Source organism: Tauraco erythrolophus, chromosome 19 (genome assembly GCF_009769465.1).
Source record: "Tauraco erythrolophus isolate bTauEry1 chromosome 19, bTauEry1.pri, whole genome shotgun sequence".
Lineage (NCBI taxonomy): Eukaryota > Metazoa > Chordata > Aves > Musophagiformes > Musophagidae > Tauraco > Tauraco erythrolophus.
The window spans coordinates 14,109,168-14,137,133 of NC_141483.1; the positions used below are offsets into that span (position 1 = coordinate 14,109,168).

The 27,966-nt window shown below is 61.9% G+C and overlaps 1 protein-coding gene across 4 annotated transcripts; it reads left to right on the top strand.

The window, feature by feature from the left end:
• Positions 1-380: 380 nt before the first annotated feature.
• On the top strand, positions 381-27,966 carry SH2B3 (SH2B adaptor protein 3). 4 transcript variants are annotated; one of them, XM_086623220.1, is made up of 8 exons: positions 381-711; positions 9,154-9,939; positions 22,506-22,607; positions 22,867-22,958; positions 23,077-23,168; positions 23,371-23,585; positions 23,914-24,085; positions 24,426-27,966. In XM_086623220.1, exons 2-8 carry the CDS (start codon positions 9,181-9,183, stop codon positions 24,698-24,700), a joined length of 1,707 nt encoding a protein of 568 aa, XP_086479346.1. In that variant the 5' UTR covers positions 381-711; positions 9,154-9,180; the 3' UTR covers positions 24,701-27,966. The 4 variants fall into 4 exon arrangements, with proteins under 4 accessions (XP_086479346.1, XP_086479348.1, XP_086479347.1 ...); XM_086623222.1 differs by lacking the exon at positions 381-711 and adding an exon at positions 2,564-2,588; XM_086623221.1 differs by lacking the exon at positions 381-711 and adding an exon at positions 8,323-8,338.

Below are 27,966 nucleotides of genomic sequence, written 5' to 3' on the forward strand. Positions count from 1 at the left end.
CGTCTGTTGCCACCCTGCCCGCTGAAGGGCTGCGTGAAAGCCAGGCTGAGATTTTGGCGGGGAACGCCAGCTGAGTGCAGACCTCCATAGCCAAGCATTTCCCACCACCTCCCCAAGACCCCCTCCTCATGTCCCCGTGGGATGGCAGAGGTCATCCGCAGGCGATCCCATCCCACAGCGGGAAATACCAACATGCCACTTCCAAACCGCCCCACGCATCCTGAAAACAAAGCGGGCCAGAGGCCGGGAGTTACGGAGAGAAGTGGGAAGGACAGTTGGAAGCTGGTCAAGGCTTTTAGAGGAGGAGAGAAAGCAGCAATGGTTAAAAGCTGAGCCCGGTGCAGGGCGGAAGGGAAGCGGTGGGGTGGGGGGGGGTGTACAGGGGCATCTGCGCAGCTCTGCGTCGACAAACAGAAAAAGCAGAAGTCGGTGGTGGCGAATTAGCAGTTAGGAACTGCAGAAAATCCATACAGGAAGCAAAACAAAAGAGAAATCTCAGGCCACGGGGGCTGAGGAGGCTGAGAGGGCGCTTCCGAAACAGATGAAGCTCATAAAAAAAAGCGTGCGATAGCTGCGAGCTGGGACAGCTGCCCGTGGGAAGGAGAGCAGGCACCGGGCTGCACCGGCCACGCGTCCGTGCTCGGAAAAAGAGCCAGAAGGTGCAATTATGCATGAAGCAACGGTGGGAGGAATTAAAAAGCAGCTTTTAAGGTAAGATTTTATCACGTCAGCTGCTCCCAGCCACCTCCCCGTGGGGTTTGGGGAGAGGGCTGGTTGGTTGCGGAGCCACCTGGACCTCTGGAGCAGGCAATGTCCAAGGGGAGTGCAGGGTTATAGCCCTGTAGGAAAGGTCTGGGGGGTCCGTGGGGCTGGAGGGGGGCAGTGGGGCTGTGTCCACACCAGTGGCAGCCCAGAGCCATGGGGAAGGTCAGCTCTGGAGCACAGCCACCAGTGGGGGCTCCCGTTTCAATCTTTTCTGTCGGGAGGAGATGGATTGGGAATGGATGGGGTGAGCAACTGGGGTTTTAAAGCATCACCGAGGTCGGAGCCTGCTGGTGGTAGGACGCAGATGCCTGTTCACAAACGGCTTGGCGTGCCTCTGCCCACTCTCCAAGGGAAAAATCCTTCAGCTTCCACCTTCCCAACACCCAAAAATCCATCGCGCAGTGTCTGTAAAATCCCAGCTGCCACTTCCCTGGGTTTCCCCGGCTCGGCGTGCTGGGCGAGCACCAGCTCCCAGGAAAGGCTGCTCCACCACGGCTCTTGCGTGCTCGGCACAAGCAGCACCTGTGTGGGGGTGTGCAGGGCAAGGAGAGCCCCTCTGCCCCGGCTCTGCTGCCGCTTGGGGAGGACGAGACCCTGGAGGAGCTCTCGGGACAGCCGGTGACACGGGTGGGAGATGTCGATGGGCCAGACGTGACGGTACAGAGCACAAACCAGCCCTTTCCTGGAAAAAGGTGCAGTGAAAGTTTATTGTCCTCCCACTTCCCATGGCTTTGGCAGGGTGGGTAGCTGCAGCTCTGCCATGCTGCCCCTGTTCCCCTGGGACAGTACGGCACTGGGACAGCACCAGGATGGTTGAGCCTGGCCCGTGTGCACCCACCCCAGTCCCCAGCCCTGCTTGAGACTGGAGGGACACTGGGACGGCTCCATTTGTCACGGCTGATGCCCTCGCTCACGGTTCGGGATAACTGCGGGCTCTGTGGCCTGATCCGCTCCGCTGGGCATGGGCAGTGCCCTGCAGTGCCTTTGGCAGCCAGATAAATTTCCTGGACTGAAAGGCAGAGAAAAATGATGAGAAATGGGGTTTGAGACGGCGTCTCGCCCACTGCTGCCACCGCAGAGCTCCCATGGGTCCCAGCCCGCCGAGCCGTGGGAGGCAGCAGCCGGGCAGGAACAGGAAAGCAGGGGGTTTTCCTGCACACACCCCTCCCGAGCCCCTAGAACGACCCCGTGCCCGGGCTCCCTCCATGCCCCCGAGGGGCAGGGACCAGCCTGGGGACGAGGTGGGGGCTGCGGTGCCCGGACGCCCCCAAATACGCAGGGAAGAAAATTGTAAAAGTCATTAAAACTTTTTTTTTTTTTTTTAAATGTAAAACCATCCCCCAAGAGCGCAGCCGGGCTGTTTATGCCGCTGCCTCCGCGGGCGCGGATGCGATAAGATAAAGGCACCGACGGGGAGGGGCGGCGCGGAGCGGTGCGCACACGCGGAGCTGCTACCGCGGCCCGGACGGACGGACGCACAAACGGACAGACAAACAGCGCGGCCTCTCCGCTCCGCCCCCGCGCAGCCTCCGCCCTCGGCCGCGCCGCTCCGCTTTACATAACCCGCCCCGGGCCGGGGTCCGCGCCCCGCGCCGCCGCGGCTCGGCGGAAATGCGGAGCCGCCTGCCCCGGTTTCCTGCCTGAGCCGAGCCGTGCCGAGCCGAGCCGTGCCGTGCCGTGCCGTGCCGTGCCGTGCCGTGCCGTGCCGTGCCGTGCCGTACCGAGCCGTGCGCCCCGTCCCGCCCGCTCGGTCCCGTCCCGTCCCCGGGCGCTCCGCCGCGCTCCACCATGGGCGAGCAGCAGCCGGACGCCTTCTCCTGCAGGTAACCGCGTAGCGGGACGGAGCCGGGCTGGACCGAGCCGTGCCGGGACGGGCGTCCCCGGGAAGCGGCCGCTGTAAAGCGAAAGTGGCGCCGGCGGCGGCGGGATCCTGCCGGGCGGGGGGAGGCAGCGCGGCGGCCGCTTCTCCAGCCGCAGCCCCCGGGCGCGGACCCGAACCCCTCCCCAGCCCCAGCGCCCCCGCGCCCCGAGCGTGGTCCCCCTCCTCCGCCAGCCCCGAACCCCTCAGACCTCTCCCCGCCTCCCTGCACCCCTTTTCTGGGGGGGACGCCCGTATCCCGGGCCCCTTCCTCTGGTTCCCTCGGTCCGGAGTTCCACGGTCGCCCTCGGGGACCTGCCTCCCCCGTGGGTGCTCCCTGTCCCAGGGGCCCTGTTCCTCTGGGGACACCTGTATTTCCAGCACCCCTTTACCCCAGGGCACCCCGTCTTCTGGTGTCCCTGTCCCCCTCAAGGTCCTCCATTTCCCAGCACCCTGGGGACCCCTGATCCAGGGGTGCAGCATGCACGGAGCCAGCCCTGCCGCTCTCCTCCACCTGACCCCAGACCCCTGCAGCCCCCAGCATGGGGGTGGCCCCTCTTGGAGGTCACAGGGCCCTGTGGGGTGATGCCCACCTGCCCCAGCCGCTCTTATGGGGTGCTGCCCTGCCTGTGGGGGCTGTGCCCTGCCTGCCTGTCTTGCTGACCCCTTCCCCACTGCCCCCCTGCCAGCGCCAAGCGGAGGTGCCAGCTGGAGTCTGGCAAACGGCTCCTCTGGCTTTCTGCTCCCTGCGGACTTCTTTGGCTCACAGGCACTGCCTGGCTTGGCAGGCGCCAGGGCTTGGAGCACAAGGCCGATGCACCGTGGGCAGCGTCCCGACGGCCTCCCCGCGCCCCGCCAGCGTGCCAAGTCCTGCTTGTGCCAAGCCCCAGCGGGGTCATCTGCGGAGAGCCCGGACCCACTGACCCCTGACAGTTGCAATAACACAGTCATCACTGCCCGGGCTGGGATTTACTGTCAAGGAAACTGGGGACGAGTTGTCAAGCTGCGATTGTGATATTGTTGTTGCAAATTGATTCAAGATGTGCTGGAGTTGTGGGCTGGTGTCCTGGGGACTTTTTGGGTTGCTGCTCTTAGGTAGGAAAAGTGGCGGAGGAGGAGGTGGCTGGCGCGGGACCTGTCCCTGCTCGCTCTCACATGTCCCCGGCTGCTCTCGGGCTTTGCTGGCGGGTTATGAGATTGGAGTTTAAAGGCCCGTGAAATTACTGGCAGGTTTCACTTTGACTTGTTTGGGACTAGAGCAATGCCTCGGATTTCTTTTTAACTTGCTTTTGGTGCAGGAGAGCCTTGTCCCTGTGCATTCCCCCCGCCCCCAGTACTGCTTTTATTTTCTCGTTTGCGTTTATGTATTTATCGCCTCTGAAAAGATCCGTTTTGGTTTCCCCGGAGCCCACAGAGCAGTGGCTCTGCTGGCACCGTGTATCGTGCCGGAGAGATTTGAGTGCAAGTGCCGGTGGCTTTTGAGGGGGTCTTACCTCCTCCCTGCCCAGAGCAAACCCCCTGCCCATGCACCCGCAGGGCTGCCGGGGACTGGCCCTGCGAAGACGTGGGGACAAATCCCAGCAGGTGAGATGAAGCGAAAGTGCAAGAGCTCAGCACTGGTGGGGTTTGTGGTACCGCCAGTGCCGCGGCTCGGCAAGGAGGAAGGGCCGAATCCAGCCCTGGGGGGAATGCTGCGGTGGGGAGGGAGAGCCAAGTAGGCAGGGGGCTGAGCTACTGGCTGCTTCCCCTGCCCACATGGGTGAAGCTGGGGACCCCCATCCGGCCGCTCCCTTGGGAGCGCTCCCTGCGCCCAGCTTCTCCCCTGCCTACGCCGCAGCGATTCATTTCATGCAACAAACCAAAGCCTGTCGAAAGAGGCCACCCCGCTGCCGGGCTTTTCCCCGCAGGCAGTGGGTGTAGGAGAGTGTGATGATGTAAACCGGGCTGCAGGGTGCCAGATGCCACCGTGATGGGTGCTCGGGTGAACGGGAGCAGGCAGAGGGTCTCTGGGGAGCTGGGCTGGCTGCAGTGGCTTGTCCCGGTGAGCTCCTGCGGTCCGAGTGAGCTTGGAGCTTGTGTTTGCCAGAGGTGGGTTTGGGATGGGCTGTCTCCATCCTTTCTGTCCCGCGGGAGCGATCAGGGGAAGACAAACGGGTGGATTTCCCCTGGATTTAAAATGCTATAACATCACGCAGAGCTGTAGGTTAAGGCCAGCTCTGGGCTTTAATATAGCAAGCTGGGTAGTGCCAGGTGGTCAAATCAGGGATGTGTATGTCCTGTGAGAGAGTCGGGATAGGAAAGCAAAGTGAGCCCCCCCCAAGCCTCCCGGTTTTTAACCCGATTTCCTAAGAAAACACAGCCTGTGTGAGCATGCCATGTTGTGCCAGCACCCTTTACGAGACCCCAGAGAATCCACAGCGCCGCAGGGGGCTGCTCCCGGAGATTCGAGTGGGACAGTGCTGAATGGTTCCTGCTCCGGGTTGTCCTGGTCTGACACACCACGGGCGTTGGCTGTTCTGGAGTGACGCTGTAAATATGGGGGTGCTGGTTTGGGGGGGGAGGATAGGGGCCCTGTCACCCTCGTTGCCCACCATGGAATCCACCCCAGGGCTGTGCTGCCCTCAGCACATGGGTTGGGGGGGTTTTTGTTCTGTTCAGGGGTAAATCAGCAATATTTACCCCACTGGTGAAAGCAGGCTGCTGGAAGGGAGAAGAGGCTCGGCTGTAGGGCAGCAAAAAAATTCCGTGGGGCTTTCCGTGAGCTCAGAGCTGGGGCTGCTTTCCATGGCTGTGCCAGGGGCAGGGGACGTGCCGTGAGCACGTCGCCTTGTGACCCAGCTGGGAGGAGGGTGAAATCAGGGTGCTCTCCTCTATTCCCCCCTTATCCCGCATCGGGAGGCTGGAGCCGGATCCTTTCCCACCTCTCCCCCTGCACCAGACTCTCCTCCCTGGCTGAGCAGCTGAACCTCAGTGCCCGTCCCCAAACGGCCGCACCGCCCCGCTTGTCCCCAGGGTCACATCCAGCCGCTCCTCAGTGCCCGCTTCCCCAGTCGCCAGGGGGTCGGGATGCGCAGAGGGGCTGCAGAGCTGCGCCGGCACCATCTCAGGGAGGTGCTCCACACCACCCAGCCCTTGCGAGCTCACCCCCGGCGGGCTGCCCCCCCCCAGGGGACCCGCATCCCCTGGAGCCCCCGCACCGGATGCTCTCCCATTGAAAAGTGCTGTTCATTGTAACCCAGCCTTTTATAGCCGCCTCGGGAGCGGGCTGCGGGGCCGTGCCAAGAAAGGCTGCTGCCGGCTCAGAATAGCTCTTTTCATGGAGGACATCCTGGGAAGGGACAATGTTCCCGCTCTTAGGATTGTGGGAACTTTTATATTTCTGCCACTCGGGAAGCCGTGAGCTGCGGGACCAGCGAGGGCGTCTCCCGGCCCCTCGCTTCCCTCCCTCCTCAAAATAGTCCTTGGGGTGAATTTCGAATAGTGTTGTGCTTGTAAAAGGGAGCCGAAAATGCCACCGGCCGCTTTTCCTCCGGTTGGGGAGTGGTTGTTTCTGGGAGAGCCGGCGAATAAATCAAATTTCCTATTTACGTCGCTGGCGTGCGTTTTCCTGGCGCGGAGGGGAGTTGGGGCCGGTTTCATTTTCAGATCGGCGCTGCACATGCTCCGGGGCTGCCCGTGCACGCGCGCGCGTGTGCGAGCACGCCCGCTCGGCGCCGGGCGAGGCGACGCGGTCTCCGCTCCGTAACGTTTCCCTTCAAGGGTGGGTTTGCAGCACTGGGTGCTGGAGGGGACCCTTCCCGTGCAGCTGCAGCCCCCCTGCCCAGCCGTTCCGCGGTGGGAAGGTGGAGGACCAGATCCTGCAGCCCCTCCGTGGCACGGCTGCCCAGCTGGCTCCGAACCCCTCGTCCTCCAGGAGCGGGTGGCAGAGCTGCGGCGCTGGCTCCCGGCATTGCCCTGGTGCCGCGTGGTGCTGCCGGCTCCTCTGGGTGCAATTAACAATAAATGCATTTACTGGGATTTTTTCGGTGCCACGAAGGCATGAATAACCCATTGCCGGATCCAAGCCGCAGCCTCGGGGTTACCGTCCCGGCTGATGCTGGCACCCGCTGCTGCAGTGACGCTCGCCAGGTTGGGCAAGAGTTTAATGGAATCTCCTGGGGGCGGCTCGGCTGCAGGGCCGGATCCTGTGCAAGCCGGGGCTTGCCGCCCCAGCCCGCATCAAAGCCAGCCCGCAGCCGGTCCGTCCCATCCCACTCTTCCTCCAGCTCCTGACCCAGCACCCCAAAACAACCCCAGCACCCGAAACCAGCCCTGAGCCGGGGTGGGCTGGGTGACCTACAGCTCTTCCAGTGGCTGGTGGGGACGTCAGCCCCCCATCCCAACCGGCCTGCGGCATGTCCGAGGGCGGGCTGGATTCTCCGTTCAGTGCCAATTAAAGCAATTAGCCATTGCGACAAGTCCTTCGGCTCAGCGGTGACGCGCGGGATGACCTGGAGCCCCTCGTAGGAGTGTATGGGGTCTGATGGATGCGGATGTAAATTCTGCCTTAAAGTCGCTGGCTGCTGAATTCCGGCACTGTGGAGCGTAATGGGCTGGAGCAGGAGGAACCCACGTGGCAGCGGGCACTCACATCCCTGCGGCATGGCCGTGCCGAAACCTGGGGTGAGAAGGAGGAGTGGGATGCTGCTGCGGTGGATTCAGCCGGCATAGCCGGGATAGCCGTTTCCACGTGAGAAGCGGGAGCGGGAAGGATGGCGTCGCGGTTCGTGCCGGTGCCGGCAGGCGGAAGCGCTGGGGGTGCATCGACCGTCGTTGTGCCGGTTGGAAAAAGCAGGTTGCTACCAGAGACGGCCTTCGGCTGCTTCCCGCCGCATGGCGCAGGCGAAGCCTGGCTTTTCCCGGCTTTTCCCGTGCTGCAAACCTCTCCCGAAGCCGGCATTGAGCGAGCCCGAAAACTTGGAAGCCGAATTCCCTGTCCTGGGAATCTCCCACGCACCTGAGGGGCCATCCGCATGGGTGCCCCGCTTCCCTCTGCGTTTTGGGGGAGCATCCCACTGAGCGTGCCGGCGGCGCCGGTGGCCGCGGTGGCAATTCCCGGGTGCCGGGAGGAAGCGGGAGCGCGGCCGGAGGGTGCTGAGTCACGGGCAGGCTGGCAGTGCTGATAGACCGCCGCGCGTGGGGGCCTCGCCAGGGGGTTCGACCGGGCTGCGGACGCACGCCCGGCACCGCCGCACCGCCAGCCGGCCCCGAACCTCGGGCGGCTCTTCTGAGAAGCCGGGCCCCGGCGAGGCTGGCGGGGGGCAGATAACATCTCCCCTCGCCCAGAAACTTCACAGGACGTACTAGGAAGGGCGGCGGGTGGGCAGAGATAGAGGTTCTCTTCCCGGCGTTATCGCCGCCCCGGCTGCAAACAAGACCCGCCACGCCGGCATGCTCCGCATCGCCCCACTTGCTTCCTCCCAGCCCCTCGTTTTTTTGTTGATTTTTTTTTTTTTTTCCCGTTGTTTGTTTTTTAAATTTTGCCTCCCCCTGACAAATGCAATCACTTTTCCTCCCCTCCCAGCAGCCAGAGTGCTGCCGCCGGGCAGCCGGCGTTTTGAGGAGGCAGCGGTGCCCACGCCGGCGTGGCAGGATCCGGGTGGGTTGGCCAATGTTTCCTGCCTGAACGGAGTGCACGGCTCCGATAAGTGCTGCGGGCGAGCACGAGGTTCGGCGGTAAGCAGCGCGGTGCAGCCGGGCCAACCATGGGGAACGCCGCTACCAGGCTCAGCCGGGCACGCCAGGGCAGCTGCCCGCTGGCCATGGGTGCCTTCAGATTGACCTCGCGGCAAAATCTGCTCGGGGCAGAGATACGTGGTTTGCTGGTGCCCGGCAGCCCCTCGGTGCCGCAGGCGGCAGAGCATCCCCCAGGAACACGCGTTCTGCCCAGCCGTGCCGGCGGCGCGGCTGCGTCTCCCCAGGCCAGCGGGGCCGGGTGGATCTGGCAGGCGAGGCAGCTCCGTCCCTGGATTTCTGCAGCTTTTCATGTTGTTTCCTCCCCTCCCGCCCCCGCTCCGGTTTTATCAGCTCCGCTGAAATGGGTCCCTGGAGGGAAACCCGTCGGCACTGCGAAGCCTTGGCAGGAGGAGAGCGGATGCGGCCCGGCCGGGCGTCCCCCCGGGGCGGCGGGCAGCTGCAGGCAGCTGTGCTGGCAGGAAGCCGCACAGACGCCCCGCTCTGGGACCTGCCTGCACCCCACCTTGCAGGTGGGGAAACTGAGGCACAGCCCTGCCAGGTGATGGGGATGGGGCTGCGAGGTGCTGCGGTGGAGCTGGGTGCTCGGCATCTTGCACAGCCAGCACCTGCAGCGGGTGACCAGCTGTAGCGGGTACTTGCGCGGCCGTGCCACTCACCGAGGAGCTGGCCACCCCCGGGCCGGCTGTGGCGCCTGTCCCCGCGCTCTGTCCTGGTGAATGATGGCTGGGGGCTGCTTGGGGCCGGGGGGAGGCATTGGGACCACCCTGACGCCGCCGGTGTGCTCTGTCTTGCAGCACGACCGCCTCGCTGGAGCCGTGGCAATGAATGGGCACGCTCTGCCGGCCGGCACGCCAGCGCATCCCCGGGGCTGGCATGAGTTCTGCGAGCTGCACGCCATCAGCACCGCCAAGGAGCTGGCGCGGCATTACCTGCGCTTCGCCACCGAGCACCCGCACCATGACCTCCTGGCTGCCGAGAACTTCTCGGTGCAGTTCACCGACCTCTTCCAGCAGTACTTCTGCCACGAGGTGAAGGAGGGCTTCGCCATGAACCAGCTCCGCATCCTGCCCGCCGGCCCGGCGCGGGATTACCGGGAGACTCACCAGCGGCACACGGACGCCTCCCTGGGCACGGTGGCTGCCAAAGCCGAGGTGGAGCCGGGTGCCCGCCTTGAGCAACCCGTCCGAACGCCCGAAGCTGCCCCGACAGGGCTGCGCAAATCCTGGAGCTCGGAGGAGCTGGTGGGGCCGGCGCGGCGACCCTTCTCGCTCAGCCAGCTGCGCAGGAGCTGGCGCAGCCTCTTCCGCCGCCGCTCCTCCGATGCCATCCCGGGCGACGGGGACAGCGAGGCGGTGGTGGAGGCACCTCTCAAGCCGGGACTGGGCAAGCGCATCCTGCCGTGGGCGCTGCCGCGGGAGCAGCCCCCCGAGGTGCGCAAGGAGGGGGTCCTCAAGTACGGGCTGCTGGACGAGAGCTCCCTGGACAGTGGGACGCGCTGGCAGCGCTGCCGCCTGGTGCTGCGGCGAGCGGGGCCGCCTGACGGCGAGGACTACGTGCTGGAGCTCTTCGACCCACCCAAGGTAAGGACCTGCCAGCGCTCGCCTGTTGCGGCCGGGCGATGCTGTGGGTCCCTCGGCGGCAGGCTGGGGACGATGCCACGGTGCCAGCGCGTCCTGCGGTGGGGAACGGGGCCACGGTGTGTCTCCAATCACCAGGTTTCTCCCCGTGAGCGGTGTCTGGGCACGAGCCAAGGACCCGGACAGGTTTGCTCTGCCGCTGCTCTCCCTCCACCGCAGCCACACAAGGCTGCGCCCTGTTTATTTAAGAACTTGGAGAAGGAGAGCCAAGCCACCGCTGCGGGCTCGTGTTTAGGGGGGTGGAGAATGCTGTGACCGTGTGCTGTGGGCGATGTGCCCGCTCGTTACCGCCGTCGGTCGAGATGCAATTGTGTTCCTCCCTGCTGGGACCCCAAACCTGAAGTTTCTGGCTAGAAGCAGAGCACCGGCCTCGCGAGCCAAGGATGGAGGCTGGTGGCCTCCATCCCACTTGTCCCCAGATCCACGGACCCGTCTTAGCAAGGTCGGGGGTCACTGGCTCTGGGGAGCCCCAAATTCACCCTGTCCCCGCTGTGCCGTGGCTGCAGCAGCCAGGGCATCTGCTCCCTGGGCAAGCTGGGGAAGGAAGGGGAAAATAGAAATCAGGCTCTGTGCCTTCCTCTGTTCCCCGTGGGATGTGTAAGGGATTGAAATTTGATTTTTTGGAAGTACTTTTGTGGCTAGAAATTCAGCTCCTGGCTACCCCGGGGAGCTCCCATGGTGCTTCGACTCCGGCTGGAGCGGAGCTGATGCAGGATGTGAGCGAACGGGGAGGGATGCGGGGGGAGCCGGGGGGTTTAATCTTTAAAAAGACAGTTCCTCCGCGTGGCAGGTCTTACGCAAACGTCATGGGCTGGCGTGGCTTTTCCTTTTTTCCTTCTTTTTTTGTGTGCTTGTTTAACTTTGACTAACTTTGTGCTTCGGAAGGAGGAACCTCGGCCAGAGCCAGAGGCTTGTCCCTGCCTTTGGGCTGTGTTTGCTGCTCCCCGTGGCACTGGGCCAGGGCACAGCTGCCTCAGTTCCTGCTATTTTGGTCAAACAACCCCAATATTAAATATTTTTTTTTAGAAAAACAAACAAACAAACAAAAAAAGGAAAAAAATACATCAAAATTGTAAAATCTGAAAGTAAAAGCCAGTTTTGCTCCGTTGTGTCAGGGGCTGCAGTTGTTTGTCCCTGTGGGACCGTGTGTCCCCGTCGCGAGGCACGGTGATGTCCGGCTCCGAACAGCATCACGCTGGGGCTCTGAGGGTGCTCCCAGCAGCCAGGCAGCACCGCTGGGTGCCAGCGGGGTCCAGACCCCAGCTCACCCCAACGGCACTGGGCACGTGGGACCCCGCCGCAGGGATCAGCCTGGTCAGTGGGGAGGAGGCATTGGGCTGGTGCTATTTCAGGCGCTGCTGCCAGATTTGCTGCTGGCTTTGCTCCTCCTCATCCTCGGTGGCTGCTGGCCAGCCTTGTCCTCAGGGCTTTGCCAAAAATAAGAGGAGAGTGAGGGGATGTCCTCCCTGGGGTGGCTGTGCTCCCCGACATGGGGGGGCTTTGGCAGTTGGGGCCAAGCACACCCCTCCGCGGGCACCCGGTGCCCTTGGGCCGCCAAGCCCCGCTGCAGCACTGCCTTCAGCCCTGGGGACCCCAACAGCAGAAGGACATGGAGCTGCTGGACCGGGGCCAGAGGAGGCCATGGAGATGATGCGAGGGCTGGAGCACCTCTGCTCTGGAGACAGGCTGAGAGAGTTGGGGCTGTTCAGCCTGGAGAAGAGAAGGCTCCGGGGAGACCTTCCAGCACCTTCCAGTGCCTAAAGGGGCTACGAGAAAGCTGGAGAGGGGCGTTGGACATGGGCATGTAGTGACAGGACACGGGGTGATGGCTTTAAACTGAAAGAGGGGAGATTTAGATTAGATCTAAGGAAGAAATTCTTCCCTCTGAGGGTGGTGAGGCACTGGCACAGGTTGCCCAGAGAAGCTGTGGCTGCCCCATCCCTGGCAGTGTTCAAGGCCAGGCTGGATGGGGCTTTGGGCAACGTGGTGTAGTGGAGGGTGTCCCTGCCCACGGCAGGGGGGTTGGAACTGGATGATCTTTGAGGTCCCTTCCAGCCCAAACCATTCTGTGATTCTGCCAAGCGTTTTCCCCCAAAGGCAGCACCCTTCCCACCGGAGCAGCACCCTTGTCCCGCAGGGACTGCTTCCTGCCTGCCCCCAGGACCTGCTCCTTCCAAACACTGCTTTTTCCTCCCTGTTTTTTTTTTTTTTCCCTTTTTTCTTACCCGCCCCCCACCTCTGCCTCCCCTCAGGAAGCCACCCCAGCACTCAGCACCTTCTACCTCTCCCCGCAGCCCCTGGCCGGCTTCGACCCGCGGGGTCGGGGGCATTTCAAACCGGACATGCGGCACGTTCGCCCAGTGCTCGGCAGCGTTATTCCTTCCAGTTTGCAACAAATCTCTGTCCCGCAGAGGTTCCCGCTGAGTCCCTGTCACAGCGAGGCCAGGGACCCCATGCTCCCCCCCCGGGGACCCGAGCAAGGGGGGGTTCTGAGCCAGGTCTGTGGGAGAGGGGGACGTTCCTCGCTGGATTTCGCAAGACTCCGGAGTAAATTGCTTCCTGTGCAAGTATGCTCAGGGCGGGTCCTTCCGTTCTAATTAACTGGGCCGGGGCCAGATGCTGTCTCCTTTACAGCAGAATCAATCCAACCCTTTTCCCAGTAACTGCGGTTTGAATTTGGGGTGGGGAGGGGGGTTGGAAGCCCTGTGCTGTGCTGGGGAGTCCCATTCCCCAAACACAGCCAGGGGGCAAACCCCGGAGCGGTGGGAACAGAACAGCTTGTTGTTGGTGGGTTTTTTTTTGTTAGTTTTTTTTTTTTTTCTTTAAAATAACTAAATAATAACCAGTAAGTTCCTGGGGAAGCCTGTGGGGAGCCCCCTCGCCTCCATCCTAGGATGCTGACGGGGCTTTCCCGGTGTCGTGGATCCATTTTTCATTTGATCGTCGTGAAAGATTAATAGTTTTAAATAAGCAATTATCAAAACGCTCCTTGGGCACTTTCATCCCTCCCCTTCTCCCCTTTAAATGGAATTTCAGCCCAACCTCCTGGCTTTCCAGCATCCAGCCAAACCCTGGAATACTCAGCGCCGTGTGGTGACCTCGGCAGGAGGAGGTGCGTGGGGAAAGGGGGTGACCCCCCCTCGTGCCCCACCGCGGCTCAGCTCCTGCTCTGTCGCTCCACTTTTGGCAACTCCCATCTCATTCCCCCCAGTTCGCTCCCGTGGGGCCTCCCAGCCTAATCCCATAACGTGCCTGGCATCAAAGGGAGCGGGGCGCTTTGAAGAGCCCCAATCCCATTTACTGCCTGGGCGGCTGTGGCCAGTGCTACGCCAGGCGATGGGGTGAGTGCCGGCGAGCCGTGCCAAAGCTGCCCGCGGTCCCTGCGGCGCTGCCCGGTGTGGGCATCCCAGTCCTCAGGGATGTGCTGGTCTGGCGGCGGCTTCAACCGGATGAGATGGGGCTTCCCGTGCTTGCAGCTGCTGCTGGGTTGGTTTTGGCATCACTCCTTCCTCCCTCGAGCGCTGGAAGAACGATGTTGCAAAGGAGGGTTTGGAGGCGACGGGATCCGGAGCTCAGCCGGGAGCGGGTCACAGCCTGGCCCCGGGGCACCCGTGGGCTCAGGGCACCCGGACCCCCACCCTGCGGACACGCTGGAGGGTGGTGGGGAGAGCAGGGGATCGCGGACACCATGCCACCAGCCGGTGCCGGAGTGTGGTGACGGTGCTCTGCTGGGGCCAGACCCAGCGCCAGCGGGGCCATCCTGTGCCAAGCGCCCGGTGCAGGGGGATGGCAGACGGCTATAGCACTCGGATGTATGGGGGTACATATGGCCACAGGAAAAACGGCGGATCCCTGGGGGGGCTCCTAGGGTACAGCCCAGGTGGGTTCTCTGATGTCTCGTACGAGGGCGATGCTCACCAGCCCTCCCTGCGTTCCGGTGGGCACCGAGGGCTTTCTCCTCTCCCACGTCATTTGTGGGATTGGGGAGCGCTGGGGCATTTCCACCTTCACAAATTCAAGCCAAAGCTGCCAAAAGAGGTTTGTGTGTTTTAGGGCGGCCCTGCGGGGTTTCGGGGCTGCCCTGTTCAGCAGCTGAGCGCCGGCCCCAACTGCCTCTTATACAGCCAAGTCCTAAACTCCATGAAAACTGGGATTTGCAACGGAAACGTCCCCAGCCAGTTCTGTGGACCAGATGTTTTTACAGGAAGGGGAAGGGAAATGGGATTTGCATTTGCACTGGTTTCTTTATAGCATTTTAATGAAATCCAGCGCATCCCGTAAATCGATGGTGCGCTGAGATGAGCCGGGAAGACTCCTTCCGCTGAAACCCGTGGTGCCTGTGTCACGGCTCGTACGTCTTCAGCCGAGGCCACCGGAGCAGCAATATTTTTATCTCTGCTCAGCGTGAGACTGCTCTGACTTCCTTTTTTTTTTTTTTTTCTTTCTTTTTCCCCTTCCTTTCACCTGAAGCTGGTTTCTGAGAACTGCCACCTCCTCAGCCGGCAGGTCCTGCGCCGCCGCGCTCCCGTTTTCAGCGCCCGGGGCTCCGCGCGGCAGCTGGCCAGGCGTGGAGCTGGGGGACATCCCGGTGTTCTGGTCCTCATCCTCATCCCGGCGCCGCTTTGTACCCCCGGGAGCAATTGGGGCTGCTCAAACGTGGCCTTAAGTGACTCAACCAAGGATATATGGAGAGGCAGTGGCAGAGGAGGAGCCGCTGCGGGATGGAGAGGCTGCATTTTGAGAAGCCTTGACCCTGGCAGCAGCAGCTGCCTTTGCAACCCTATCCCAGGCAAAGGCTTGAGCAAACCCCCTTCTTTTGCAGCACAACACTTTGCTTCAGAAAAAATAAGATGCAAAATGGTCTTCTCCTCCCAAGGCCACCATGAGCTGAGCACCTGTCGCCCGCTGGCTCTGGCAAACCGGTTTGCTGGAGCCGGCGGGCAATGGGTGCCCAGCGAAAAGGAGTTTGCCAGTGATTTGCAATGAATTTGCATTAATGATCCCAGGTTGGTGGGGATGCTGCCTTGATCTTCAAGCCAAGAGCAACCCTGTAGCATCATCCCCTGGAGGCTGGACAGCATGTGGCCGGAGAGCTGCATCTTTCTCCTGGCATCCCCTGGAGTTGCATCCCTCTCCCTGCATCCCCAGGGACCGCATCCCTCTCCTGGCATCCTTCTCGAGGCATCTCCAGGAGCTGCATCTTTCTCCTGGTGTCCCTTTCCCAGCATCTCCAAGGATTGCGTCTGTCTCCTGGCTTCCTTCTCATGGCATTTCCAGGGACTGCATCCCTCTCCTGGTATCCTGGCATCTCCAGGCACCACATCCCTCTCCTGGCATCTCCAGGGGACTGCATCTCTCTCCTGGCATGTCAAGGACCACGTCCTTCTCCTGACATCCCTCTCTTGGCATCTCCAGGGGACTGCATCCCTCTCTTGGCATCTCCAGGCACCATGTCCCTCTCCTGGCATCCTTCTTGAAGCATCTCCAGGAGCTGCATCTCTCTCCCAGTAACCCCAAGGACTGCATCCCTCTTTTGGCATTCTTCTCATGACATCTCCAGGGGATGGCATCCCTCTCCTGGCATCTCCAGGCACCACATCCCTCTCCTGGCATCCCCAGGGAAGGAGCCAGGAAACCTACTGTGGGGTGAGAGCTGGAGGGGTCGGGGTGTACTGCGATTCCCTGGGGAGAGGTGAAACCGCACCCAAAGGTGCCCGGAGCTGCACCGAAACCCGACCGCAGACTTTCACCGCGGAGCAGGGCGGGCGCTGCACCCCCTCGCCGCTTCGGTTTCGGCGCTGTGCCGCTCGCTGTTCTTCGAAGGCGCTCGGGGCTGGGCGTCCTTTCGGCTTTTGGAGATTTTGGTGGTGACTTTTTTTTATATTCCCCCCCCCCTCCACCTCCCTTTTTTTTTTTTTTTTTTTTTTGCTATCGCAGGGTGAGGGCGCGCAGGGGGAGGGCGCTGAGACAAAAGGTTATTTGTCATTTATTAACCACAACTTTTTCCATCCTTGGTCATGCACGGAAAAAACACTTTTAGCAGCGTAACCGCAGCCCCGGCGTTAATTGCTGAAGAGCAGAGTTTCTTATTTTGGAAACCGTGTTGCTGGGATGGAGCTCGCCACGGCTCGGTGGGGTGGTGTGGGACGGAGCCCCATCCTACCGCCTCGCCCGGCGCTGGGGTTTTGGGGTTTGTAGCAGAAGGACTCGGAGGGTTTCCTTCCTTTTTAATCCCATCCTTTAAAATCCACCCTGCTGTCGCTGGGAGGGGGGTTTACCCCATCCCCGTGACCCCTCTGCTCACGGCGGTGACGCTTTGCACGGGTGCTGCAGGGCTGCGCGGGGACGAGAGCACCACGTGCAGAGTGAGAAGTGAGCGAAAAATCGAGATATTAAGTGAATCTCAGGAAAAGGGATGGGGAAAGTGCTCAAGGACTCCGCCACGTCCCCCCGAGCCTCCTGCAGCCGGTGGGTGCTGGTGGGTGCTGGATCCCGCTCAGTGCTGGCAGCCGGTGCGAGGTGCCCGGCGGTGGCTTTTGGGTGGTTGTCTCTTTTTTTTCCTCTCTTTTTTTAAATTTTTTTTTCTTTTTTTTTTTTCCTTTTCTTTTTTTTTTTCCTCTTTACGGCCCAGGATGTGGTTGTTTCAAGGCTGAGCACTGCCGCTTTCAAAGGTAAATATTTATGAAAGGCTGCACAGGCGGCGCTGGCTCTGGAAGGATTTATCCCGGTGGGGGGGGGGGGCTCGCCTGGGACAGACCCCGCCGGGCAGCTGGTCCCAGCTCTGACCAATGCCCATGATGGACATCGTGATGTTCAGCATCGTTTTGAGATTCTGTTAAAAACCAAAGAATTTTGGGCACAATGTGCCTCCTTCAGCTGGGCAGGGTGCAACACTGGGTGAGGGGCAGGTCCTGCTTTGGGTCCCGGGGGCATCGAAGCTCCTGCTCGGGCTCCTGAAGCTCTTGTGTCATCTTGGGCGATGCCAGATCCTGGGGTGATGCAAAACCCTGGGGTGTCCTGGGCATCCCAGGGACCCACTGGGCTTTGGAGTGGCTCAGTCCCGGGCAGCAGCCGCCTCCCCCAAACTGTGTTTACTTTCCGTGCTCGTTGTTTATTCCAGGAAATTATTAAGGCAGCCCACGCTGGAAGCAAGTTTGGCTTAAAATAAAGAAAAAAAAAAAATTAATGAAGGAGCTGGTGGAGGCTGCCTGGTTCCAGCCCCCGTCTGCTCCTCTGTGACTGTGAGCCCATCCCTGGGTTTGGGGTGATTTGCAGGGATTTTGGGCAGGAAGCGTTGACTTATTCTCCTGGAGGCTCATCAATGCACAAAGAGGGGCAGTCAGCCCCGAGGATGGGTAGGGGTTTCCAGCGGGACCCCCCACATCCCTCCCCACGGTGCGGGTTTACCCAGCAGCTCTCGGGGTTGCGTTTCGCAGCACCCCGGGGTTTAATTTAGTGAGAACTGGGCGCAGTGGCTCGGCGGGGGGCCGGGCTGTGTTTTTCGCGGCACTCGGCAGTCGCCCGGGATGGGAACAGAAGGTGCTTTGTGCCCCGGCTGCCCCCGAGCCAGCGCTTCAGGCTGGCACAACGGTGCCTCTTGTCACCGCAGAGCCCGGTGCCCTCGGGGACGGCTCCGTCCCTGCCGTGGGCTTTGGGGATGCGAGGAGACCGGGTGTCTTGGAAGCTCTTTTGTCCCTCTGGTGTTGATGGGTCGAAGATGGTGGCTGGGGTTTGGGGTGGCAGAGAGAGGTTTTTGGGGGAGGTGTTGGCCGTGGTCTGGGGGGGCTCGAGCTCACACAGCAACCCGCAGTGGGGATCACCCCTCGTGTTTCTCTGCTTAACAGAGGCAGGAAATCTCCTACGCCCAGTGCCCCAAGCCTAGAACAGAGAACCCCATGATGATACTCACTGCTGCTGTCAGTAGGTTTCAGAGTGAACAGCCTCCATGTGCAGGCAGAGAGGCCAGCGTGTGCCACCCTAGAGTCCTTCCCAGCTTTGAGGGGTGAGCTGAGCTGGGGGGACCCTGCTGTGGACTCGAGGTGCAGGAGACGTGAGAGGCCGGGGGTGTGCAGAGAAATGGCCCGAATCAGTGAGATCTCAGCCCCCATCCCCAACGCCAGTGTCAGCCCAGGGTCGACCCGTCCCCTTGGGGTCAGCAGTGGTGCAAATGCCTGAGGAGGAACGTTGGGATTAGCTGTTCTACCAACCCCTCAGAGCACTGGGATTAGCTGCTGGAGGCCAGACACTGGGATGAGCTGTGCTGCTGCCCTGCGAGGCTGAGCGTTGGGCTTAGCCACGGTGCAGAGCCCTGCGGGTGGCCGCCAGGATCAGCCGTGGTGCCAACACCTAAGGACACATGCTGGGATCAGCTACGGTGCAAAGTGCGCGAGGACGAGCGCTGGCTTTGACTGCGGTGAACACCCCTGAGGACAAACACCGGGATTATCGTCGACGCCAAGTCCCTGAGGACCAACGCCAGGATTACCCGTGGCGCAAAGCCCTGTGGACCATCACCAGTGCAACGGACACTTGCACCCTCCAGCACAGCCCTCGCTGCCCCCCATGCCCGTGGGACCCCCGTTGCCACCCTGCTGCCCCGTGCTGGGACGATGGGATGTGTTTCCCGGTGCCGCGTGCCTCCCTGCTCCTGGGAAACTCCACAAAACTCCCCGTGGCCGTGGGTGCAGGATGTGGTTTTACGGCGGCGTAAGCCAGCGCTGGCAGATCTCGGTGGCCTGTCTGGCCGACTGTCTGTCTGCCGGCAGCCCGGCGGGGCTGAGCTGTGCCCGGGTGCTCCGCAGCTCCGGCTGAGGTTTGTCCCTTGCGTAAGGGACGCGCGGCGGGCTCCGAGATTTACAGAAAGCGACAAATCTCGCCCGTATCCGTTGGGGACCTCGCGCAAGGGCTCGCGGCGTGACTCAGAGTGGAAGCGAGAGAGCCGGCATGGGGAAGTCCCCGGCACGTGGAGGGGCCGGTGGCAATGCCCGCTGCTATGGAAGGGTTTGCTCTCTGCTCCATGCAGCCTCAGCCTGCCAGCCCTGCTGCCGTGGCCTCGCCACTGCCATCATTGCCATGCCACCACCGGTATCGCTGGGCCACCACCGGTATCACCGTGCTGCCGCTGGTATGGCCGTGCCACTGCTGTCATTGCCATGCCACCACTGTTACCCCCGTGCCACCACCATCTTTGCTGGCAGGGGCCTGGGCACTGGCCAAATCTACTGGGAAGGGTGGATGGTTCTGGCTCCCTCCCGTGCAAACCACTACTGAGGCAGCGTTTTTGGGGACCTGGCAGAAATCGGCTGAGCCTGAGGGTGCCGGGGTGGGAGGTGGGTGCCGGGGTGGGAGGTGGGTGCCGGCGCCATGCCAGTGTGCGGGCAGTGCTGGTCGAACCTGGAGGTACCTGTGGCTCTGCCAGGCATGGGCAGCGTGGTCGGTGTGATTTCGCTGCCTTCCTTTTCCCTCCCAGCCAAAAAAGCTCTACCAGCGTTCGCGGTGTCCCCGGTGCATCCCGGCGTGTTGTGCTCCTTATGGCAGCGACTCGGAGTGTTACGGCAAGAGCCATCCTGGCACACGTGGGTGGGCTGGGGGGAGTTTTGCTTCTGAAAAACCACGTAAACCCAAACTAGCCATGTTGGAGGGGTGCAGGGAGGATGTGCCATGCCAAGCCGGCCCCCCTGGGCAGTGGTTTCCCCACCACCGCACGCACGTAAAAGCGAGAAAGGCAAGCGGCAGGGTGAGGGTGAAGGCTGCCGGAGGGAGCATCGTGGCAAAAGGAGCCGACGAGGCTCGTTGGCACGGGAAGCTCGCCGGCACCGCGGCCACCTGTGTGCCACGCGTAGCCACGGGTAGTACAGCGAGCGGCGGGTGAAGGAGCCGCGGCGAGAGCTGTTACCGGGGGTTTGCAGGGCGGAAGCGCAGCAGCCTCTCGCCGTGCCTGCAACGCCCAAGCACGGCTGTGACCTTGGCCTGACCTTCAGCTCACGCTCCCGGCACGACCACAGCGCCGAGCTGCCGTCGGTCTCCTTCCTATATTCGGCAGATGCCGGCAAACCCCGCGTTCTCCCGGCCGCCCTGCCCCCCCCAGGTGTGCGGTGGCCGTGGGTGCCGTGGTGGTGCTCCTTGTGCCGTGCCAGTGCTCTCTATGCCAGTTCTTGCCATGCGTGCCAGGTGCTGGGGAATGCCGCAGCGATGGCACGGTGGCACCTGTGTCGTGGCGGCTTGGGAATGCAGCTTTGCGGGGCATCGTGTCCCCAGATGATTTTTTTAGGGGGTTCCCCCGTACACACAGGATCCTTTGGGGAACAGTGGGTTGAAGGTTCAGACAGGAGTTGATGCCAGTTGGGCTGGGGGCTGAGCTGGGGCAACATTCTGAGTGTCCCATCCTGATCATCCCTTCCCATCCTGAGCATCCCATCCTGAGCGTCCCATCCTGATCATCCCAAGCATCCCATCCTGAGCATCCCATCCATCCCATCCTGAGCATCCCATCCCATCCTGAGCATCCCTTCCCATCCTGAGCGTCCCATCTTATCCTGAGCATTGCATCCTGAGCATCTCATCCCATCCTGAGCATCTCAAGCATCCCATTCTGAGCATCCCATCTTGAGCATTCTGAGCATCCCATCCCGTTCTGAGCATCCCAAGCATCCCATCCTGAGCATCCCTTCCCATCCTGAGCATCCGATCCTGAGAGTCCTTTCCCATCCTGAGCGTCCCATCCTGAGCATCCTAAGCATCTCATCCCATCCTAATTGTCCCATCTCATCCTGAGCATTGCATCCTGAGCATCTCATCCCATCCTGAGCATCTCATCCCATCCTGAGCATCCCATCCCATTCTGAGCATCCCCTCCTGAGCATTCCATCCCATCCTGAGCATCCCTTCCCATCCTGAGCACCCTGATTATTCCTTCCCCTCCTGACCATCCCATCCATCCTGAGCATCCCAAGCCAGGCTGGCAGCGGGGGTTGCCCAGCACCCACGATGCTGCCGTGACACCTCTCTTGCCGAGAAGGAGCCCGTGGGTGCTGGGTGAAGACACGGTGAATTGAGTGTGCAGTTTTGGTTACCAAGAAATCCCTTTCTGGGTACGGGCTGCCATCGAGGAGGGCATCTTGCGGTCAGGTGCAGCGGTTTGGGGGGGCGAGGGGGGCACCGTGCCTGCGGTAGGCACTTCTCCGAAGCCAGACTAGGGTTTTTTTTTTCTGGGTGCCGTATCTTTCCGCCAAATCATTTCCTTCTGCCAGCTACGCTCTCCTCGGGGAGGGCTGCAGAGGAGCTTCGCCGAACTCCCTTTTCCTGGAATTTCCCCGCTTCCTAGGAAAAACAAGAGGCCGCCGCCGCGGTCGGGACTCGTGTCGATAACGCCGAGCTTGGGGAACATGCCGGATGTCACAAGCCACGTGCAGGAAAGCAGCCAGGATGGGCCACCCCTTGGCTTTCTCCTCCGCGGGACGCGGTTATTTGCCAAGGCTGGGCCAAAAAAAAAAAAAAATTCAAAAATCCTTCGGGATAAGGCACCGGTGTCACCGCGGTGGCTCCTCCACCGGTCCCGTCGGCGACAGTGATTGCAGCGGAGCTGCAATCACTGTCGCTGACGGGACCGGTGGAGGAGCCGCCGCGGTAGCGCCGTCGCCGTTGCGCGGTGCCATTCGGTGAGCGACTTCTAAGAACTTTCTTTTCGGCGTATTTCGGCGCTGATAAGGGCTGATCCCTCTCACGCTGAGTTTCCGGCCCCAAAGTACACCGAGTCCTCGGTCGAGGGAGGGAGGGAGGAGTGGCGGGGGGGGGGGCGGATGGGGGGGGGGACACACACCGGTGCTGGCCGGGCTTTGCCGGGTGGCTCATTCACTCGCCCCGGCTGCGGGGATGGGCACAGAGGGGTCGGCTCCATCCCCCAGCACTGGTGCAGGGTTACCCCATGAGGGTCCCTGGCACCCCGGATACAGCCCGGTCCCGGCTGGGTGGGTGCCGCGTGCCACGTGCCGCAGCCTCGCCGGGGTCAGCGGCTCTCTTGCTGGTGCACGGGGCGCACTGGGTGGCAGAGGAACCGAAAGCTGCCGGGAGGGGTATTATTAGCTTTTCTGGAAGTGTTTGCTCAGCGTTTTGTCATGTGGCTGTGTCAGCGCCAAACCGGCCGCGGGGAGCTCTTGGCACGCCACCGCTGAGCCTGGCACCCGTACGCGGGGTGCTCCTTGCCTGTGCCTCAGTTTCCCCATCAGGGCACACACTGCCGTGCTCAGAAGCCCCTTCTCCCTCCTCTCCTCCACCCAGCCCTCCACTGCCGGGTCCTCAGGGGGCCGCCGAGGTGGGTCCCCACTCCAGGCACCCCTTGGTTACCCCCGGGGTCCCCTGATGGTGCCGGGCAGCACCGTGCTGGGTATTTTGTGTGGCTCCCGTTGGGCTCAACCTCCCATCCCAGCGGAGTAGCAGGATGTGAAGGTGGTGTTTCAGGGTCGGGGGGGGGGTGCTGGGGCCCAGTTCAAGCACCACGCTCCCCTCCGCAGGGCTCCAGGCCGAAGCTGCATGCCACCTGCTCTGCTGTCCGGGAGGTGCGGAGGTGCACGCGCCTCGAGATGCCCGACAACCTCCACACCTTTGTCCTCAAGGTAGGGCCCAGCTGAGGGGGGGTCTGCAGTCGGCCCCGAGGACTTTCCCACCCTCCGGGATGCACGTGGCTGCCAAAAGCTCCCATGCCAAATTTCGGTTCCTCTTCCCGGCTGGGGAAGGGATGGGGGGGGGTTGTGGAGCACAGGGTGGGGGATGCTGTGCCCCGGCTTCGGTCAGGGTTGATGCCCAAGCGTGGGTGGGTGGGAGGGATGCACGTCTCTCTCTCTGAAGCCCCCATGTTCCTCTGATGTCCCCCAGGTCACCAACGCCACCGACATCGTGTTCGAGGCGGGGGACGAGCAGCAGCTCAGCTCCTGGACGGCTGAGATCCGGGATTGTGCGCGCAGGGGGTAGGTGCCCGGTGGATGTCCCCGAGCTGGGGGACGGGGAGGGCCGCTCCGTGTCTCCCAGCACCGTGCCGGACCGCCCAGCACCAACACTCAGCCTGGCTTCTCCCGTCCCCGGCAGGTCCGATGCGGGTGACCCCGAGCTCCTGGCGTGCCAGCACCCTGACCCCGCCGCCACCAGCCCCACCACCAGCACTGACACCCTCAGCCAAGGTGAGCAGCCGGGATGCCCTGGGGACAAGGTGGAGGTGCTGGGGGCATCCCTCGCTGCTGGGGGGTCCCTGCCATGGCTGGGCAGGCTGGTCGGGTGTCCCCAGATTGCCTGGCAGGGGGGCAGAGGCAGAGGGGAGGGGGACCGGGGGTGCCAGGCTGGGGTCCCCGTGTCCCCAAGGCTCTGATCCGTGTGCCCTGGCAGGGGCGGCACCGGGGGGCCCGGGGGAGGCAGCGGGGCCGAAGATGGAGCAGTTCCTCTCGTCCTGCCCCTGGTTCCATGGGCCCATCTCCCGCGTGAAGGCAGCTCAGCTGGTGCAGCTGGGGGGGCTGGAGGGTCACGGTGTCTTCCTGGTGCGGCAGAGCGAGACACGCCGCGGCGAGTACGTGCTCACCTTCAACTTCCAGGGCAGAGCGAAGGTACGGGCGGGAGAGGGGTGGGACGAGGTAGGGTGGGGGGAATCTCGCAGAAGCCCCTCGGGCAGCCCCCTCCCTCACTGCAGCGCGGACCCTGTCCCATCCCAACCCATGGAGATGCTCCCCTTGCCTGGTCCCTGCCCTGATGCTTGCAGTGGGCTGGTGGCTGGGAGGCAAAACCCCCCCCGTAGTGAGCAGGGCACTGCGGGCACATCATGCTAAGGCCGTTTGTCCCCCCCTACCCCACCCCGAATATCCCCCATGTCCCCCCATCATCTCCTCCAGCAAAGGAGCCGGTGGAAGGGTGACAGGTCCGTGCTCCTCCCCGCAGCACCTGCGGCTGGCGCTGACGGAGCGGGGCCAGTGCCGCGTCCAGCACCTCCGCTTCTCCTCCATCGTGGACATGCTGCACCACTTCCACCGCTACCCCATCCCGCTGGAGTGCGGGACAGCCTGCGACGTCCGGCTGTCCAGCTATGTTGTCGTCCTGCCCCACCTCCAAGGTATGTGGGCACGGAGGGATGGGACATTCCTGTGGGGTGTGGGCGATCCTGCCCCACTGGGAGGGTCCCCGGGGTGGAGGTGGGTGCCCTGGGGCTCAGTCCTTTGGCCTCACAAGTGCAGGGGGAGCGGAAGCGTCTGGGCAGCGGCACAAAAGGTGACTCCCGAGCTCCCAGCTTCCTCTTTCGAGAAAGGAGAAGCTGCCCCAAACCACCAGCTGCTCCCCATCATGGCCAGGGTGGGTGTGGGATGCACCCCCCCGTACCCCGACCCCAGTACCCGCAGCAGGGCAATGGGGCAGGAGCATCCCACCGACCGGCCGTCTCTCCCCTCCACCTGCAGCTCCCGGCTCCGGCACCACGGTCCCTCTCCCCCTGCCCGTTCCCAGCTGGAGCCCCGAATTCAGCCTCGCCCCCACCGCCTCACTGTGCCCCGACGAGCCCCCACCGGAGCAGATCTTCCACCTGGTGCCGCCGCCGGCTGAGCTGGCGCAGAGCCCGCGCCCCGGCGGGGCAGCCACGGCCCCCGGCCCCCGGCACCGCGATTCGGACTACGAGGCAGAGGCGCCGGGTCGGGGACACGTCCGTGCCATCGACAACCAGTACACGCCACTCTGATGGGCGCTGCACCAGTGCCAGGATGCACTTTCAGATGGAGAAATCCTGGTGACATTCCGGGTGTCCCATCGAAAGAATGTACCTAGTTTCTTCCTTCTGGTTAGGGATGAGTATTGTATTTTTGCAAGGAAGGGGGTAATTTTTCACTCCGGTACGGGTGTGCTCCCTCTCTTTGGCCTGTTAAAGGGCCTTTTATTTTTATTTTTTTTGGTTGTTATTATCAAAGCTTTCTCGTTACTGTTTACACACGCCGCCTGTGCCTGTGTCCCTGCGTGCCGAGCATCACGCCGCCGGGCTCCGTCTCCCACCCGTCCCTGACACGACAGCGCCCAGCGAAGGAACCGGGGTCTTTGTTACACCATGTCCTTGGAGAAAGGATAAAAAAAAAAGGGGAAAAAAAAAAAAAAAAAGGAAAAAAAACCCCACAAAGGATTATAAATTCATCGACCAGTTGCTGCTCCAGCGAAGACGAGCCCCGTCCTCCTGCCCCAGCACGTGCTGCTGCTGCCAAACCCTCCAGCAAAGCCCGACCTGCCGGAGCTGAGCTCCTGCGTCAAAAAAAAATGGCTTTTCTTGCTCTTTTTTCTTTTTTTTTTAACTAGCACAGTTGCAGTTGCTCCCCTGCACCAGCCAGAGAAATACTTAATATAGTCAATTAGCCGTTAGCCTCGCTAATTAAGCCGTGAACACTAACTGCTCCATCGTTAATAATGTCACTAGCTGAGAACTAACGCGGAGACTGACAGCGACCCGACCGCTCGTGGAGGTGGTTTATCCCGGGGATGGGCATGTTCCATCCCGGTGATGGAGGTGTTCTGTCCCGGTGATGGAAACGTTTTAGGCACAAATCTAAAGTGAGTTTTTCCCCCATTTTTTTTACTGGCGGCCGCCCACCCTGCTGTCACTTGCCTTTTCTTTTTTTTTCCTCCCCCTAAAACACTGCGTAACCAAAATTCGGTGGTATTTAAAGCTCTGCCACGGCCTCTCGCAGGCGAGGGGGTGCCACCGGCGTATGCCTCCGTGCCCGCAGAGGGGCTGCACCCCTCCACGTGCCGTAGGCGGAGGAGCCCGGTGTTGGGTCGGCGTTTCGGTGACTGTCATCACCCCCCCCCCACCCCGCAGGCACCGTAAGTCGTTCACCCGCGCGCGTCTCGCCCCTGGAGCGCCAGTTGCCGGCACGGCGCGGTGTGCAAGATGTAACTCCCACGGGAATCACCGTGCGTCCAGCAAATCCCCAGGGCTCCACGTCCCTGTCCCCAGCAAAGGGACCCGCACAAGGGGAGCGGTGCCAGAGCCGGGAGCGTGGCCGTGCCCCAAGCTCCATCGCTGTTCCCAGGCTCTGCAGCCGGCGGTGCCGGGTGCTGCTTTACCTGGAGCGGCCGGCGCGGCCACACGGAGAGAGGAACCGCTTCTTAGAAGCTGCCGTTATTTTAAGAATAAGGAAGGGGCTGGAGCCGTTGCGACACGGGAGGGGATGTTCGCAGCACCCAACTTCCAGATTTCTCAGCGCAGCACTCCCCTGGATTTCGGATACAAAACTGGCCTTGAAATTGCCTTACAGGAATTTTTTTTTTTTTTTTCTCCTCCCCCTGAAGATGGGAGCCCTCAGGAGCGTTGACATTTAGGGATTAATTGGAAAGTGAGCAAAGAAAAAGCCTCGTGGGGCCGAGGTGGGGAGTGCTGCAGCCATCTCGCCTTTCGGCAGGGCTTGGCCGTTAAGCCGGCACGTGGTGAGCCCGGTTGGCAGCCAAAGCCCAGGGAGCTGAGCTCTGCTTAAAGTCAGGGGTTGAAGGGGAAGGTCACGGCATCGTTGGGCTGAGCTGGGCCAGAAAGGGCAGCTGGAGCGCGGGCAGGGACCAGGAGCCGGCAGGGCCAGAACCACCGGGGCCAAACGCAGCCCAGGGATCGGCCGTGAGGGTAAATCTGGTTTTATAAGTAGTCGAAGGACGAGGGGCTGGGAGAAACTGGATCCCTTCGACTTGAGAAATCACTTTGGATTTGCATTCTGTGCCTCCCCATCTCTCCCCAGCCTCTCCCGTGCTGCCTTGTATGTTCCGAGCAGGCAAGGTCTTTATTTCCACCCTCGCTTTCCAAACCGGAGCGTTAAGAGCAAAGGGCCGTGGCCGGTCACACCTCCGGTGCTGCCAGACCTGGCACGGCTGCCAGGGAAACAAAGCCAGCCCTGTCCTCAGCTGGAGCTTCTCGGCCATATCCGCATCCCGTTTTCCTCCCCAGAGCAGCACAAAGGCTGCCTGGAATGGCAGGAGCATATAGCCAGGGTGGGTTTGTGCCAGGCGAGTCAGCTTCCTCCGTTGCTAATAAGTGACTCCCCACAGTCTTGAGTTTATAGGGATGAAGAAGGGAAGGGGAGGAAGCACAGCACAAGTCGTTGGCTCTTTTCCCTGCTCGGTGCGTGGATCCCGGAGCACACACGCCTCGGAAAACACTCGCGCGTGCTAAATCTTGCTGAGGTTCAAAGAGCTGATTTCAGCTCCGCTGGGCTCCAGGCAGCCACGTTCCAAGGGGTCTTTGCCCAAAAGACAAGGTGGTCTCAGCCCAGTCCCCCTACGCTCAGAGCATCTGCACCAAAGAACGGGAAAAGGGATGGCTATTCCCTGCCGGCGCAGCCCTCGCCAGATAACGGCTGCTGCTGGGACGGGTGGTTTCGGCGCGCCGGGGCTTACTGCTGGAGCACCAACAGCTCTTGCTGGAGCACCAACAAGCACATGCACGTGGTGGTTTTACCCTGCAGTTTAATTGCACGGGCTTTCTCCGTAGTCTCAATGGAAATCGCTGTGCTTCATTAGCAAAAAAAAAGTTGAGTTCATTATCGCCCCGTCAGCCGCAAACCCACTCCGGGGGATGCGAACTCCAGTCCTCCCTGTGAGTGAGCAGTGGGAAAGCTGCTCGGATTATTTCAGAGAGTTATTTCCTTCTCAGACCTCCCCAACAAGGTGGTCAAGGGCTATTCCCTCACCCAGCTTTTCCTTGCCAGGGACTTGTTGGGTTTAAGCACGTCCAGCCGAGCCCAGAGCTGCTGCTGTCCCTCCCCAGCCACCCAGTTCCCCATCCCAGTCCTCCCACTCAACCCCGGCCGCGCCAGGAGGATGTTTGGGCTATTTCCCCAGCTCCTGAAGGGCCGAGTTTGAAATCCCGTTTCTCCTAAAAACCATCTGGCTGGTGACACAGGACCTCTGCTCCTGCCAGCACCCGTTAACCCAGCCCGTGAGGTACTTGATGCTCTTTATTACAGCAGTGGGCAAAGA

Bases quoted from the DNA above. Each gene is read 5' to 3' on its own strand.
- SH2B3 (XM_086623219.1), top strand. From the start codon at position 8,757: ATGCGGCCCGGCCGGGCGTCCCCCCGGGGCGGCGGGCAGCTGCAGGCA. The intron at 8,898-9,153 runs GTGATGGGGATG...TCTGTCTTGCAG, and splicing joins CTGAGGCACAGCCCTGCCAG to CACGACCGCCTCGCTGGAGC. The intron at 22,608-22,866 runs GTAGGGCCCAGC...GATGTCCCCCAG, and splicing joins TCCACACCTTTGTCCTCAAG to GTCACCAACGCCACCGACAT.